The sequence below is a fragment of the Pomacea canaliculata genome, linkage group LG4 (genome assembly GCF_003073045.1).
Source record: "Pomacea canaliculata isolate SZHN2017 linkage group LG4, ASM307304v1, whole genome shotgun sequence".
In the NCBI taxonomy this organism is placed as follows: domain Eukaryota; kingdom Metazoa; phylum Mollusca; class Gastropoda; order Architaenioglossa; family Ampullariidae; genus Pomacea; species Pomacea canaliculata.
The window spans coordinates 9,906,590-9,920,119 of NC_037593.1; the positions used below are offsets into that span (position 1 = coordinate 9,906,590).

General features: G+C 43.9%; 1 protein-coding gene across 1 annotated transcript in view; it reads right to left on the bottom strand.

Moving 5' to 3' along the window:
• Nucleotides 1–13,530, bottom strand: part of LOC112561552 (LIM/homeobox protein Lhx5-like) — a 106,298-nt gene that overhangs the window by 87,131 nt on the left and 5,637 nt on the right. The window contains exon 2 of the mRNA XM_025234111.1: nt 10,182–10,384. Within this exon, the coding sequence (XP_025089896.1) occupies nt 10,182–10,384 (203 nt within the window). The remainder of the gene's footprint in view (nt 1–10,181; nt 10,385–13,530) is intronic.

Below are 13,530 nucleotides of genomic sequence, written 5' to 3' on the forward strand. Positions count from 1 at the left end.
AAAATACACAACTGGTAAAACCAGAGGACAATGATTGTAAAATTGGAAACGGGCAACAACCAAAGATGTCTGACTTGGACTAAAGTCAAGAAAAGTTTACAGCCCAGGGCAAAGGTTAGTGGCCAAAAATGGGCAACTTGTTCAGCTCCTCTCTAACGAGCCCCTGGAAACAGGAGACATGAGGACAGGTCTGGAGCCCACCCCTGACTTTCTTTCTTGTCTGATAATCACAGTGCTCAGCGGAGTCTGCAGGAATATGGCGGACGAGTGAAACATGCTGAAGTAAGTGCATTCCGCGTCTTTGTGCTTCTTAACGATGTCGGGGCACATGTGTTTCACGCTTGCCTCCCTGTCACTCGTCTTGGGGAAAACTGCATCATCTTCTCCTCGTTGCCTTGACGACTGGGGAAAGAACTAGGAGCATGAGAGCGCGAAGGCTGCCGCTCAGCCCTTTGCCTGTCTCCCGCAAAAAACATAGGGGAAGGGGGAGGACATAAAAAGGGAGAGAATCGACTGGTTTTCTGCGTCCTTTGCTTGCTCTTCGGGGGCAGATAAATGTCAATAACTGTCAATTATCCGCCCTTGACTTCATCGTTTACGAACGCAGATGCTTAAGATCTGGACCCAAAAATCCTTGAATGTAATCAAAGATTCTTCAATACTTCTTCCACAGAAAAAGTCTTTTTTCTTTTTCACCCTTCTCCAAGTCTTTTTTTTTTTTTTATTCGAGCAACTTCGAAATTTTTTGGTATAGATAAAACACCCGAATGTACCGAGACTGTTTTCGTTGTGTAGAACTCCTTTTCAAACTAATTCTAGTAAACCAATATTTTATCCTTCGTCAAGTGACATGTTAGTACCATTGGTATCAACCTACAGTACACAACCAACGCTCGTGATTTCTCTCCCGTGTCACGTGACAGCACGACACTGCTTCGAGTAGAGGACGTCAGATTGTTAAGCAGAGAACGTCATACAGCTGACAGCCAACACCTGGGACTTACGTGGGGCAACTTTTATATATATACAACGAACCTTAAAATAAATTACTACAGTTGTATATATGTTCAGGTTGAGAAAGTACCTGTGACGTATGCTACTCGCCGATACTTGGTGCCACACACACCTTCTACCTGCTTTAGCATCAGACGGTCGAGCTCAGAAGTCGAAGGTGGATGAGGGAGACGGGGTTGCGGGGTGGGAGGGAGAGAAAAAGGGCCAGACATCTTGTTGACCAAGAAAGCCGAACCCGGGCTGTGTTTGCAGTCGGGAGGGCGGTGTGAGGCTCGAGTGGCCGCCGAGTGCGGACCGCTCGTGCTGACTCCGTGATGGGATTACGAGCACGCCGCACGCGCCGCCTATAGTCAGGCCGGTCAAGGGCCGCCACTCTCTGGCTGCTGTTTTACGACGTTTTCGCGGACTGGCAGCGCCCTCTGTTGTGTGGAGGAGGAGGTCCTCGGTTTCCATTCCGAGCCAGTTGACTTGATTTTGTTGTTGTTTTACTTTTTTTTAAAACATTGACTTTCATTGAAATTTGTATGAAAATCAATCTCTTTGTTGCGTAGAATTTAAGAGTTTCACACATTTAAGAGTAATCTATACTGTAAACAAGTATAAATAATTGTGAAAAGATTGTTTTATTCCTTTTCGCCTTTTTTACTCTTCCTTTATTTTATTTTCACATAGTTCATAGTAAGTTCATAGGTATGGATCTAACTGCTTTTTTTTTAAGCCGAGAAGGAAGAATAAATATGACACCATGGCACCCACAGAACTGCCCTTTGACTCGTGTCAGAGCCACAAGATGGCGGCGGGTGCGGCTCACTCCAGGCAGAGACGCGATTATCGAGGGCTGGGCGCGATGCCGAAGCAAGGTCTGGCGAAACACGACAAACTCCCGAACCGATTATCATTCTCTCGGCACTCGTCAATTTTCGGAGGCGATTAAATTTGCATCATGGATGGGGGGGGCCTAGGAGTTGTCTGCCTTAATCGCATTGCGCGCGCATGCGTGAGTACCGGTCTTTGAGGAGCGCGAGGCAAGCGGGTGGTCGCCCTTTGATTTTCAAGTGCCCCAAAAGTCATCTTTTTCCAGCCTGATAATGTTAGCTTCCGTGTGTGTGTGAGAGAGAGAGCTTGTGAGAGAGTGTGCCTGGGGAGGAAAACGGAAAGACGTCGACTCCAGTTTAAGAGAGAGAGAGGAGAAAAAAATGCCCGAGACAGGGAAATCTAAAAGAGCATACCGAGTTAAGAGTTGTCTTCCCCGAGTGTTTGTGTGACTGTCTGGTTTAGGAACGACAAAAAAGGTGGGGAACTCACAGTCCTTCATTATGAGTACGTCCAGTAAACAGTTGGGGTCCACAGACTGCTCGCACGGGGAGACAACTATCGAAGAATTATGAGACACGAGTCGTCTGTTCCGCGAACACCACAGTGACAAGTCCATCTATAAACCATCTTCTCCGGCAGTTCAACGGCGTATCTATGACGCTGCGGCCCCCTCCGACACCACGGGTGGGGAGACAGAGAGAACAAGAGAAGGGGCCGGGGGAGGGGGAAGTTGTCAACATTAAATGTTGGAGCGGGTGGGATGGCGAGGGCGGGTGGATGGGTGGAAATGTGCCACCGTTAGTTGTTCCAAACGTTTTCAGCAGTGGCCATAGCAACCGTGCACGCGCCCCACAGTCTGCGGACCAGGGGTTTGGTTGGGTTGGTGACGGCGGGCGACACGCCTGGGGTGGTGCGGCAGCCTGCAAGCTGTCGTGTACGGCCACAACGACGTGTGCTGTGCATGCTTTGTTGCGATGCGCTGTGGGCACGTGCCACGTTTATTCAGGTGTTGCACGTGCACACTGAAAGAGAGAGCGAGAGAGAAAAAAAGTGATTGTATGATGGAGGGGAGCGGAAAAAGTAAACGGAAATAGACTGTGCGTATGTCTGCGTGTTTAACAATGGTATTATAATAATACTAAAAAAAGCAAATATACCGGTGAGCAATGACGTATCAACACCAGTGACACACAACCCATGTGGTAGTGAAAAATTCCCGGATGGAAGAGTTTTTCCGTTTTACTTTTCCCACAACCAAACAGGTGTCAGAAAGTATCACTGAGTCTGAAACAATTCCAGAACTGCTGGATGTAGGTGTGGGACAAGTGTCGGCCAGCTGCATGGCCAGATTCCACCCGACAACCTCCAGCAACTTCTGTCACAACCACAAATAAATTCGGCCTTGGGATCACCGACTCGGAGCTTGTCGCCGCACTCCCTGACGGGCGCTGGAGATACGAGAGTTACAAATCCCTCCCGTCCCCTCAAGGCCGGCTCCATTACATCTGCCCCGAGATAAGGGCCGAGCATATTTCATACCCGCACTACACACTTTTTGTTGTCTCTATCAATAATTTATTTCGCTGTGGCTGTTGTGGCCGATTATTCCTTCTAATGTTCGCCTTCTACCGTGTATCACGATGACTCTTGACGCCTTGGTTATGTTCCTCAGATTTGATTTTTGTTTTTTTTTAAAAAAAAGCTTGCACTTTTATATCAAAATTACAAGGAGAGGTTTTACACAACCAACCTTATTTGAATTTTATTTTATTTAAAATCTCAAGTAAACTCGTTTCAGCAACAATACTTCTGCGAAGACTAATAAATACTAATTATTATTATGAAAGGCGAAGATATTTTCACGGTAATAGTAGTGAGTACTAATGTTGTTTTTGGTCTAAAATAAACCTTGTTACAATAACAAATATCTAGACCGTAAGGACTTCTGGTTGAGAAGCGCACTCGTGCGCACGCGCACACACACTCGCGCGCCATCTGGCTGAGAATGACATACGAATGAGCGCCAGAGCACGTTAAGGAACTCTGTCGGCACCAATGCATGTTATATGCTGACATTTATCCTTCCACAATGGCTTCCTTGTCGTCCTCACCATCTCCATCGATTTCGCATTAGCTCTTTGAGTCTTAGTTAGCGTCCGCATTAAGTGTTGTCGAGCCTGAAATGAGGATTTCCCCTCCCTTCACGAGGCCCGTCTTCTCTTTTTGTCCCCATCCCCTCCTCTCACATGTCCCTGGCTTCTGGAATCTTGCAGCCCCAGTTGACTAACTTTCCACACTTTAACTTTCTCTGCTAACTCTTCTAGCTAGTTTAGTCAGTTAAGTGTGAAAATTAAAATAATATTTTTCTAATTATAATTTACATATTTCAGGTGTATTATAAATATTTAATATTCAGATTATATTCAAATAAATATTCAGGTGTATTATAAATTTCTAATTTGAAAAACAAACTTCCCACGGTGCCTTCAAAAAAACATAAAGTAGTCATGTAAGGTATCTGGTTGTCACCTTGGTGTCACGATCGTCATTCACCCTTTAGTTGATTGGTATTGTCATATTCTGTCAGTCATCTGCGACCGTAGAGATAAGGTGGATCCCAGCTGCCCTCTTGTCCATGCAAGGTTGTAGTACTAGGTACCTACATACATTCCAGTCACCGGGCTGCCTTCGAGGTAGTCTTGCCGATGGTACATGGTTCAAACCCGGCCCGATATCCCCCCTCCCCATCAGATTCTGATTTATTTGTGTGATTTCAGGAACGAATAAAACCAGAACAAGTTCCCCACCTGACCTTTCATGGAAGAAGAGTTTTCGCGATGTCATCACATCCCAAACACCGCCATCACGACTGTCAGCATCCCTGTCGCGCAGTAAAGCGAACCATCCTCGCCAAAACATCTCAGACCCAAAGTTTACAAAATTTAAGGTGGGAAGAGGGGGAGAAAAAAAAAAACTTCACTCGCCAAGGGACGGGACTAAAGGGGGTGACGAGAGCCCAAAAGGCCAGGGAACGTTAGACGCACTTTCTCTGCCTGTCGACTATTAACTAGCACTTGGCGCACTAGAGTTTCACAAGCCCCGCACGGGGAGATAAGATAGCACCGCGCCGCCCCAGCCCTGGGAAGAGCGCCACGAGGCACGTGCTGCGGGGGTAGTGGGGTGGAGGAGAAGACAGTCGGGGTAGGGGGGATCCTAGAGGTCTTTTGTGGCCGTGCAAAGCTCGTCTTCACGAGATGATAGGGCCTGAGCGATGATAGAACGACTTCAGCGATAGCAGGCGGCGCGAGTGTAGTCGTATGTCAGTCGCTGGATCGGCTCCAACGGCCCCCTAACGTAAGGGCTGCATTCTCAGGCTCTTCCGAGTTAGTTTTTTTGAAGGAGAGGATAGAATTTTGTGAGGTCCTTTCTTTCTCACCCTTCTATCTCTCCCAGAGTACGTGTGTGTGCACGAGCGCTCGTTCGTTCTATTTTATTCTTTTTTTTTTTAAAGACCGCTCTTTTCCTCAAAAAGTGATTCCCCGACAATAAGAAATGATGTCAGTCTCACAGGGATTTATATTTTTGTCGGAAGACGTGCGCATAAATAATCTCTACACAAAAGTGTAAGTGGGAGGGGAGAGAGAGAAAGGTGGATGGGAGTTGTCAGGTTTGTGGGTTCGTTATGAGAGTCCGTTTCCCCAGCTCTTGGTGTAAACACAAACACAGTTTTCGTGTCATTGTTGTTCGAAGCCATCAGAGCTCGCCTATTCAATCGCTAAACATCGACCGTTCTCTTTAGTGTTTAAAAACCGGGAGAGAAGAAACATGGAGGAGCTGCTGGAGTGAAAAATTGTCCGTCCTCCACGAGGCCTGTGCTGTCAAAGTGCGTGTGTGCGTGTGTGTGAGGGGGTGGTAGCAGCGTGTGTGTGTGGCAGACAATAGATTGTACACACAGGTCACAGGTCAGACGCTCGAGGTCATAACGTGATGGAGAACATCCCAGAATTTTGTAAACGGCAAGCACGAAATATTTCAATGTGAAGAAACGCAATTCGTACGCACTCGCACTCACACACATATAGAAAGCAGACGTAAGTAAATTTTATCTTACGAGTATATTCACGACAGACTCTCGTCTAGGCATCAGACTTGAAAATCTGTAGCCATACCCAGGTATATTTTTCCCTAACCTGTAACAGTAACGATGTATGTGTTATGTTTGCGACATCGATACACGTGTCGTGTCTATGTCTCACAGTGTTCAACCTCCAACATCGGGTCTAAATACTATGCCATCAACATAATGTGTTGTCCTACCGAGCCACCCGTGTTATAAAGGGTCCACTATGTCGCCATGTTTCACACTAGTCTCTTGACACCATTGTCATTGACCTCTTGTTGGGGTCTCATGACCCCATGCTAAAATCTAGTCTTTTGTGGCTATGTTCTCCACTAACCTCTTACCCCCGTGTTTTGCTCTAGCCTCTTACCCCCGTGTTTTGCTGTAGCCTCTTACCCCCGTGTTTTGCTGTAGCCTCTTACCCCCGTGTTTTGCTGTAGCCTCTTACCCCCGTGTTTTTCACCAACCTCGTGTCGCTGCTCCACTTGTCGTGGAGGCCGGAACACCCGGCAGTGGGAGCTGCAGGGCCTCTTGGCCAACTGGCGCAGCTCTCTGACCTGAGGATCAATGGCCAATCTGCCCTCGAGAGGCTCAAGTCTGGCTCCTCTCCACCCTGGTGGCAACTGTCAAAGACACTTCTCTCTTGACGCCGCACCCCTTTCCCCGTTTCTCGCTGAATCTTCCGCATCCCTCCTCCCGTCTCCCTGGTTGCCCTTCTCTTCCTCTATTGAATACTTTCTTTTGGTCGCAGTTTTGGATGGTAACCGCGTGTCTTACTTTTTATTTTAATTTTAATATCCTCTATAAAATTTGGTCGTTTTAGAATTTAAAAAAAACCCCTGTTCTCTGTTTCAAGTTGAGTGTGGCTTTGTGATTTTAATATTTGCACTGAGTACACGGATGTTTATTTTGGGTACTTAATTGTTTGTTAAATAAATTGTGTCCATCAAATGCTTTTGATTCAGGATAGTTTTATATAATAATAATAAAATGCAAAATTTGTAAAGCTCAAATCACACTCCTAAGGAGCATTTCTTAGCGCTCAGGAACAAGAACGAAACATGGACAGCATACGGAGGAACAGGAACTGAATTATATCTGGAAATCGCGCGAATTATTTATTTGTTATGCCAGACATGACACATATTAGTTTTTCAAAATCAAAAATGCTGCACAGTACTTTCTACTTTTTTGCTAGTTTTTTTGTAAAATATATCAGAACATTTTTTTTTTATCTGCCAGTTATCCTATTCGTCAGCTAGGGGAAACAGAGATGCTGCGAGAATCGAAGACAAAGAAGAACCCAACCCCTTCATACTTTAATCTCCATCTCGACTGGTCCGTCAGCTTGGAGATGTAGACTAAGACTAACGTGTCGGAGAACTCGCCCCTGGCGGTAACAGACCGGAAATGACGCGAAGGTATGGCGCCTCCTGTTTCCACAGACCACTCTGCCACTCCGCTGCACCAGTCGTGTCGGTAAATGATGTTCCTTGAAGTACCTGCGATTCTACTTCACCCGCTTCCCAACCCCCAGTACACGAAAAACCGTTCCTGTAAATTAGAAACCCAAGCGATAAAAACACACCCTCGTTTTCCTTTAAAAAAGATTTTTAATTATAGGTCGTGGTGTTGAAATTAGCATTAACGTGGGTACTTACTGTAGCGGTCGTGGGATGTTGCCTGCTCCACTCACATACACACTCACACACTCACATACACACTCACACACTCACTATCACTTTAACAAACCAGGGTCACATCGTTCGTCTTTTCCGCACGGCTTCACAAACGTTCGAGTGTCATCAAAAGGTCTACGCGCACCCTTTAAATGTCAAAGAGCAAGGAGGTCAGTCGGGTTCTGCCATGTAGGTAGGGACATATTGGCGTTTCTTGAAGTCCACGACTGGACAAGCTATCCGCCTGTCGTATGTGATTAGACCGGCTCCATGCCATCGCGCCCCGTCGCACGAGGAAGTCATGAATGAATAATTCCCCGAACCTCAGTCATCCTAAAGTACCCACCGAACCATTCGTAGCTTAAGTAAATAATGATGCAAGATTCCACACATCAGTAAACTGAATAGAAATAAATCAGGGGTGAATATACTTACAGCTACGTCACGCAGCTGTTACTAGGATATTTTTTTAACCATCTAGAAAATCAGATTATTTGTATTGCGATAGCAATTATCGCGAATAACTGTGAAATGTCGTCTGCATGAAGGTGTTAGGTGAGGTGTTGCGACCCCCGAGGTCGGGCTGCAAGCAGCTGTGGACGCTGACGCCATGAAACAGGATCTGATGTGGTCACGTGGACACACGACATCAGGTGCTTCGGACATTTTGTGTGCCATCGTCAAGAGCAGAGTGTGACCGACAGATAAAGGAGAGGTGGGAAAAAAATAATAAAAGGGAAGAACAAAATCGAAAGGGACCTAAGTCTTCTCATCGCCTCTTCACCACGCACACTGCCAACTCTTCATTGAGTGTTACCTCATTGATATAATTGTGTGACCGTTATCGTCTGCGAAAAAACAGAATTTCTGTTTTGATAACTAAACAAAATACTGCCTTTAAAAAATTGTTTTTGAACTTTGTCATCTACCTATTAAGATTGAACATTATTGCTTTGTTGAGAATGTTACTAAGAGAATGATATAATAAAAAAAAAATTAAAGCTGCTACTCAATTAAGCTAGTTTTTTAACATTTACAAAATAATTTGTTATTATCTTTCAAATTAATAAGCGAATTTTTGCATTTATAATCATTTTACGGTGAAGATTTTTTCAATTTCGTTCCGCCCTCCAGGACACATTGATTACAAATAAACATTTCATTTTTTTTAAATCCTACTTCGTTCTTTAAACGCACCGCGTCAGAGATATACAAAAGGGGAAGGTAAACAGCTTCAGGCAACAGTTTCTTACAGAACATTTCAGCGAACTTTTTGCTAGAATGTGACAAAGCGAATGTAGGATACCTGTAAGTCGGACTACTTGTACATCACAAAGTCAAGGCGCCAACGTTTTTGCTCTCAAGTAGCGGCAGGATAAATTATTGTAAAGCGGCCATATCTGAGTGAAGTATTTAAATTTAAATATTCTAAATATTCTGCCAAACTACTGCAGGCACCATCGAAATTCTTATAAAAGCCGCCAGTTAAAAGATTATAATCTCCAGCTTATTTTTTAAGAAGTATTCGTTGTGGGGGGAAAAATATCAAACCTGAAAATATTTTACAAAAGCACGCATCGAAGTTGATTTTATTTTGTATCGATATTTCCTTTCCATAACCTGTGTATTGTTTGTCTTCATTACAACTCATTAATAACATAAACGCGAGACTATGAAATATGAAGTTAATTATACAAACTTCATAAAAAGTAACTTAGTAAATATATTTCTATCAAAACATTCTGAAACACGTAAATATACCAGGACATAAAACTGCTCAAAACGTGGTTTCAGCAACAAATATTTTCGGGGAGAAAATTTTTTATATTTACAGAGAGGATGAGTACACCTATGGGTGTCTCAATCCTGCTACTCCTGGGGGGCAAACAATACGCAGAGTACACGAAACAAATAAATAAGATGAACAGTGGCAGTTGGCTCTAGAAAAAGTCAACCGTGTGGGGTGCGAATCATTCACATTTGGAGTGTACCCGTGCTACTTGTGTCACCCAAGTATGTCGTTAAGAGTGTTTGCTATTTCATCAATAATTCATTGACCCTTGTCAGCAACAACCCAGTTCTATGTAACAACAGCAAGAGCAAAAAAAATAATAATAATAACTAAAAATAATAATCAGCATAAATTCATGTGCATGCAAATGTGGGGCGAGAAGGCAAGCACACAATCAAGAGAAGAGCGGCAGAGAAAGGGAGAAATAAAGGAGAAAATGGAATTATTCTGACTTGTGAAAGAATTTATTTATTCGTTTGTTTATTAATGCTAGAAATAAAAACAGGAATCTACTACAAAGAAAGGAAATCGTGGGGTCAACAGGTCGCGACAGCAGACTTTATTATCACGGGGATCATCAGGCTGTAACTGAAGGGAGAGACTGAAGTCAGAAATATTCTTATTCATGACACAAGTGGCGGTTAGATAAATCTAATTTTAAAACATTATCTCTGTTCTCGATGACCAATCACATCGCACACAATAATGACGAGGACAGCGAGAGTACACACATACTACACGTGCATAACTTGAGCCTTACCTTGAAATTTACTACTGAGGTAGTCCTCTTTACAAATGAACTTGTTCTCGTCCAGAATGTACAGTTCCTCACCAGTCGACAACTGCTTGCGACACACCATACAGGTGAAACACTTGAGATGAAATACTTTGTTCCGCGCCCTCCGCACCAGGTCGTTGGGCGAGATACCCTGCGTGCACCCGGCGCACTTTGTGCCGTAACGCCTGCAACACACGGACAAGGGACAAGGATGGTGGTACGGCAGCTTGTAACCTCAACAACACAAACAATAACAATACACACTAATGGTCATACAATGTCTGTCTCGTCAACAGCACATAAACAATAACAGTCAACACTAACGGTCATATAAAGTCTGTAGCGTCAGCAACTCAGTGATGTGAATAGCTATGAGACAACTCAAATGTGTGTTGCACAGAACAACATTGATAAACAACACTGATGTCTGATATAAGATTGTCCCCCCCCAACCAAAATAAAAAAATATGCCATATACATTTTTAGCCGAGCTTAAATGGTCACGGCAGTGAAGAACTCGTCTGATGATAACAACGACGATTTCGTCTGATTTCAAACGCGAGGGACGGCAATGGGGCTTAAAGAGGATGAAAGCGAGAAAGAAGATGTTCTTACCACTTAAGAACAAGAAGAGAGAAGAGATTTAACCCATTGTAAAGAATTTTAAGAAATTAAAATTTAAAACTTACACTTGTTAAAATGCGAAGCAGAAACACTCAGAGAGCTTTATAAATCTGGAGATAATGAAAAAGCAAAAAACATTTCCAGAGGAGAAGGAAATGTTCTGGGAAATGTAGGGGTCACTGCGGAGTTCTCCACAGAGCCATGGCCATTTTTGTGACCTGAACTCTCCAGGGTCAGAGCGGATCTGGAAGACTTGCAGTTTGTAAGCAGCCTCTCGAGAAGTAGCCAAGAAGCCGAGGACAAGAACTCTTTTGACTGCGCCGAGTAGACTCTCCTCCCACCCTCCCGCTTCCGTTATCACCTCCCACGTCATTCTTTTCAAACCTGTGCAGCGCACGTGCAAACTGCGTTACCTGAAAACCTTCTGAATGCTGGGGAGCCACGAGCGTGCTGTCACCCGTGCGATGACAGGAAACGGTATGGGAGGATGACAATTTGACATCCTGTGTTCGAAATCGGCTTTATTTTGCTGTATTTTCATGAGTTTAAAAAAAAAACTTTCTCTCTCTCACATCAAGATGAAATCTCGTGAAATCTCACCACTTAACAGACTGTAGTCACAATACTTTTCTGACATGTTGTATGACAGATATATTCAGCTGGTAGTACTGGCCACATACTGTGACACCCCAGCAGGGACGTGTCGCATCCTATCCTTCACTTCCCCATCCACCCCTGTCCTCCCTACTCACAGTTTACTACCCGACAGACGTCTAAGGAGGGTGTGTCGAGTCTTTACTTCCTTTCCTCTCCCCGCCCGTTCTAGAAATAAAATGATACTTTTCAGGGTATGTCTTGGTGTCCCAACCTGTAGGTACCCAGACTTGCCTTAAACTGTTAACTGAACCACAGACCTCATACCCAGACGTTCAAAACACAGCAGCGCGAGTTTCCTCCCGTAACTCTTCCAACAATCGCGTTGCACAAACTTCAAACGACGCGACAATAATTCGCCACTAACCCCAAGAAATCCAGCTACCCGTTATTTCTTTTATTTATTTGTTACTAAAGCATTTGTAATGTTGAAATGCACTTTGTAGCGTCGGCGTGCTATTTCAAGTCATTCACAAATCAACTTTACCTACATTTTTTGGCAATTCAATAACAGTAACTATTCACGTGAATATTACTGTTTCTGGCACACGTGCAAGCAAACACCTAGGTTCATACATGGTCTCTCTATTTAAAAAAAAAAATGTTCAGCCGCACGTGTACAAAGGGCGACAGTTGGGATCCGGACCATACTGTAGCACACAGCGCTTACAATGGACTGCACCTGTCCCCCACACGACTAATCTATCAGTGTGTACAGCTATGTTCAAGCCATCAGTCAGTAAGTATCGTGATTATTATCCAGCAGCTAATTAACGGTGAACAATAACAGAATGGATTCTCACCCCACCCGACACCAACAGCTTGTGGCAACCACGAGACCGTGGGTTCCCCCCTCCCAAAAAAAATATAAATAATAAACCAAAACAAAACAGAAAAAAAGCAAGTGTCGTAGGATAGCAGGGTACGGGTGGCATTTTGCTAGTTCATAGAGTGGAACAGACAGAATGTTAAGACTCATCATCCAACATCCACCCTAGCCATCCAGGCCACCCGCAAGTCAGAAGCACTGCAACAAATGCGTTATCTGTCCGTTTCCTACATCTTAAAAAATAATAACAAATAATGTTAATATATTGTGTGTGTCTTGAATCTTTTGACAAGTCTTAGCATCTGTGTCCGGGTGTCGGGTAGGAAAAAAAAAAAAAGAAAAGTTGCTGGGAAGAGCCCAGCGCGCTCCGCTCCCGTCAGCTGCTCCGAGCGGCACCCGACTCAAGGCCGGAGCGAGGCCGGCTGACACTCGGGTACTGTTTACACGGCTCCCCACCTTTCATCCCCGTCTATCGCACCCGCTACTGCACTGACGCCGACTGCAAGTGATGTTTGACAAGAGCTACCGCTACATTCACTGCTCAAGCTCCCGGCAATTAAAGAAGGCAGAATATCGTGTTCAGACCTGAATTTTAATTAATCTTCTTCAGCGGCTTTTGCAAACACCCGGAACCTACTGCTAATTCCAGTTGGATGGTCTCAAGAGACTTCACCATTGCTCGCGGGGTAGCAACTGATAAATTTTAGTTTATTTTTACAAGTTTACAATTTCCTTACTTCATCCTCTTCAAATTCTCTCTTCATTTTAATTTTTTTTCATTATTTAAATGTTATGTAAATCTTTCTTACCACTTTATGTACCTATGTACCTACTTTTCCCATATTCTTAAAATTTTTTTCATCTACTTTCAACATCATTCGCTGTAATATTTCAGTTTGCCCACCTCCCTTATTTTCCCCTTTCCCCAAATCTTATTTCCCTGACAATTTTTCACACACTTATTTTTATTTGCTTTCCTAGTTATCTCTGATTTATTTTTCTTGTGTACCTTGTCACCACTACTATCTCTTTTGTCTTCTAATTTAATCTTCATTCTCCTCTCACTCTCTTTGTTCCGCATGTTTACTTTAATCAACATTGACTTATTTGTAAATTCAATAGCTCACTGTATTATTTACTTGATCTGACTTGAGCAATTATTTGCATGGCTTTTGTCCAGAGCTGTGTGAAAGTTTGCACTCGTGTTTCTTATTTCTGACAGAC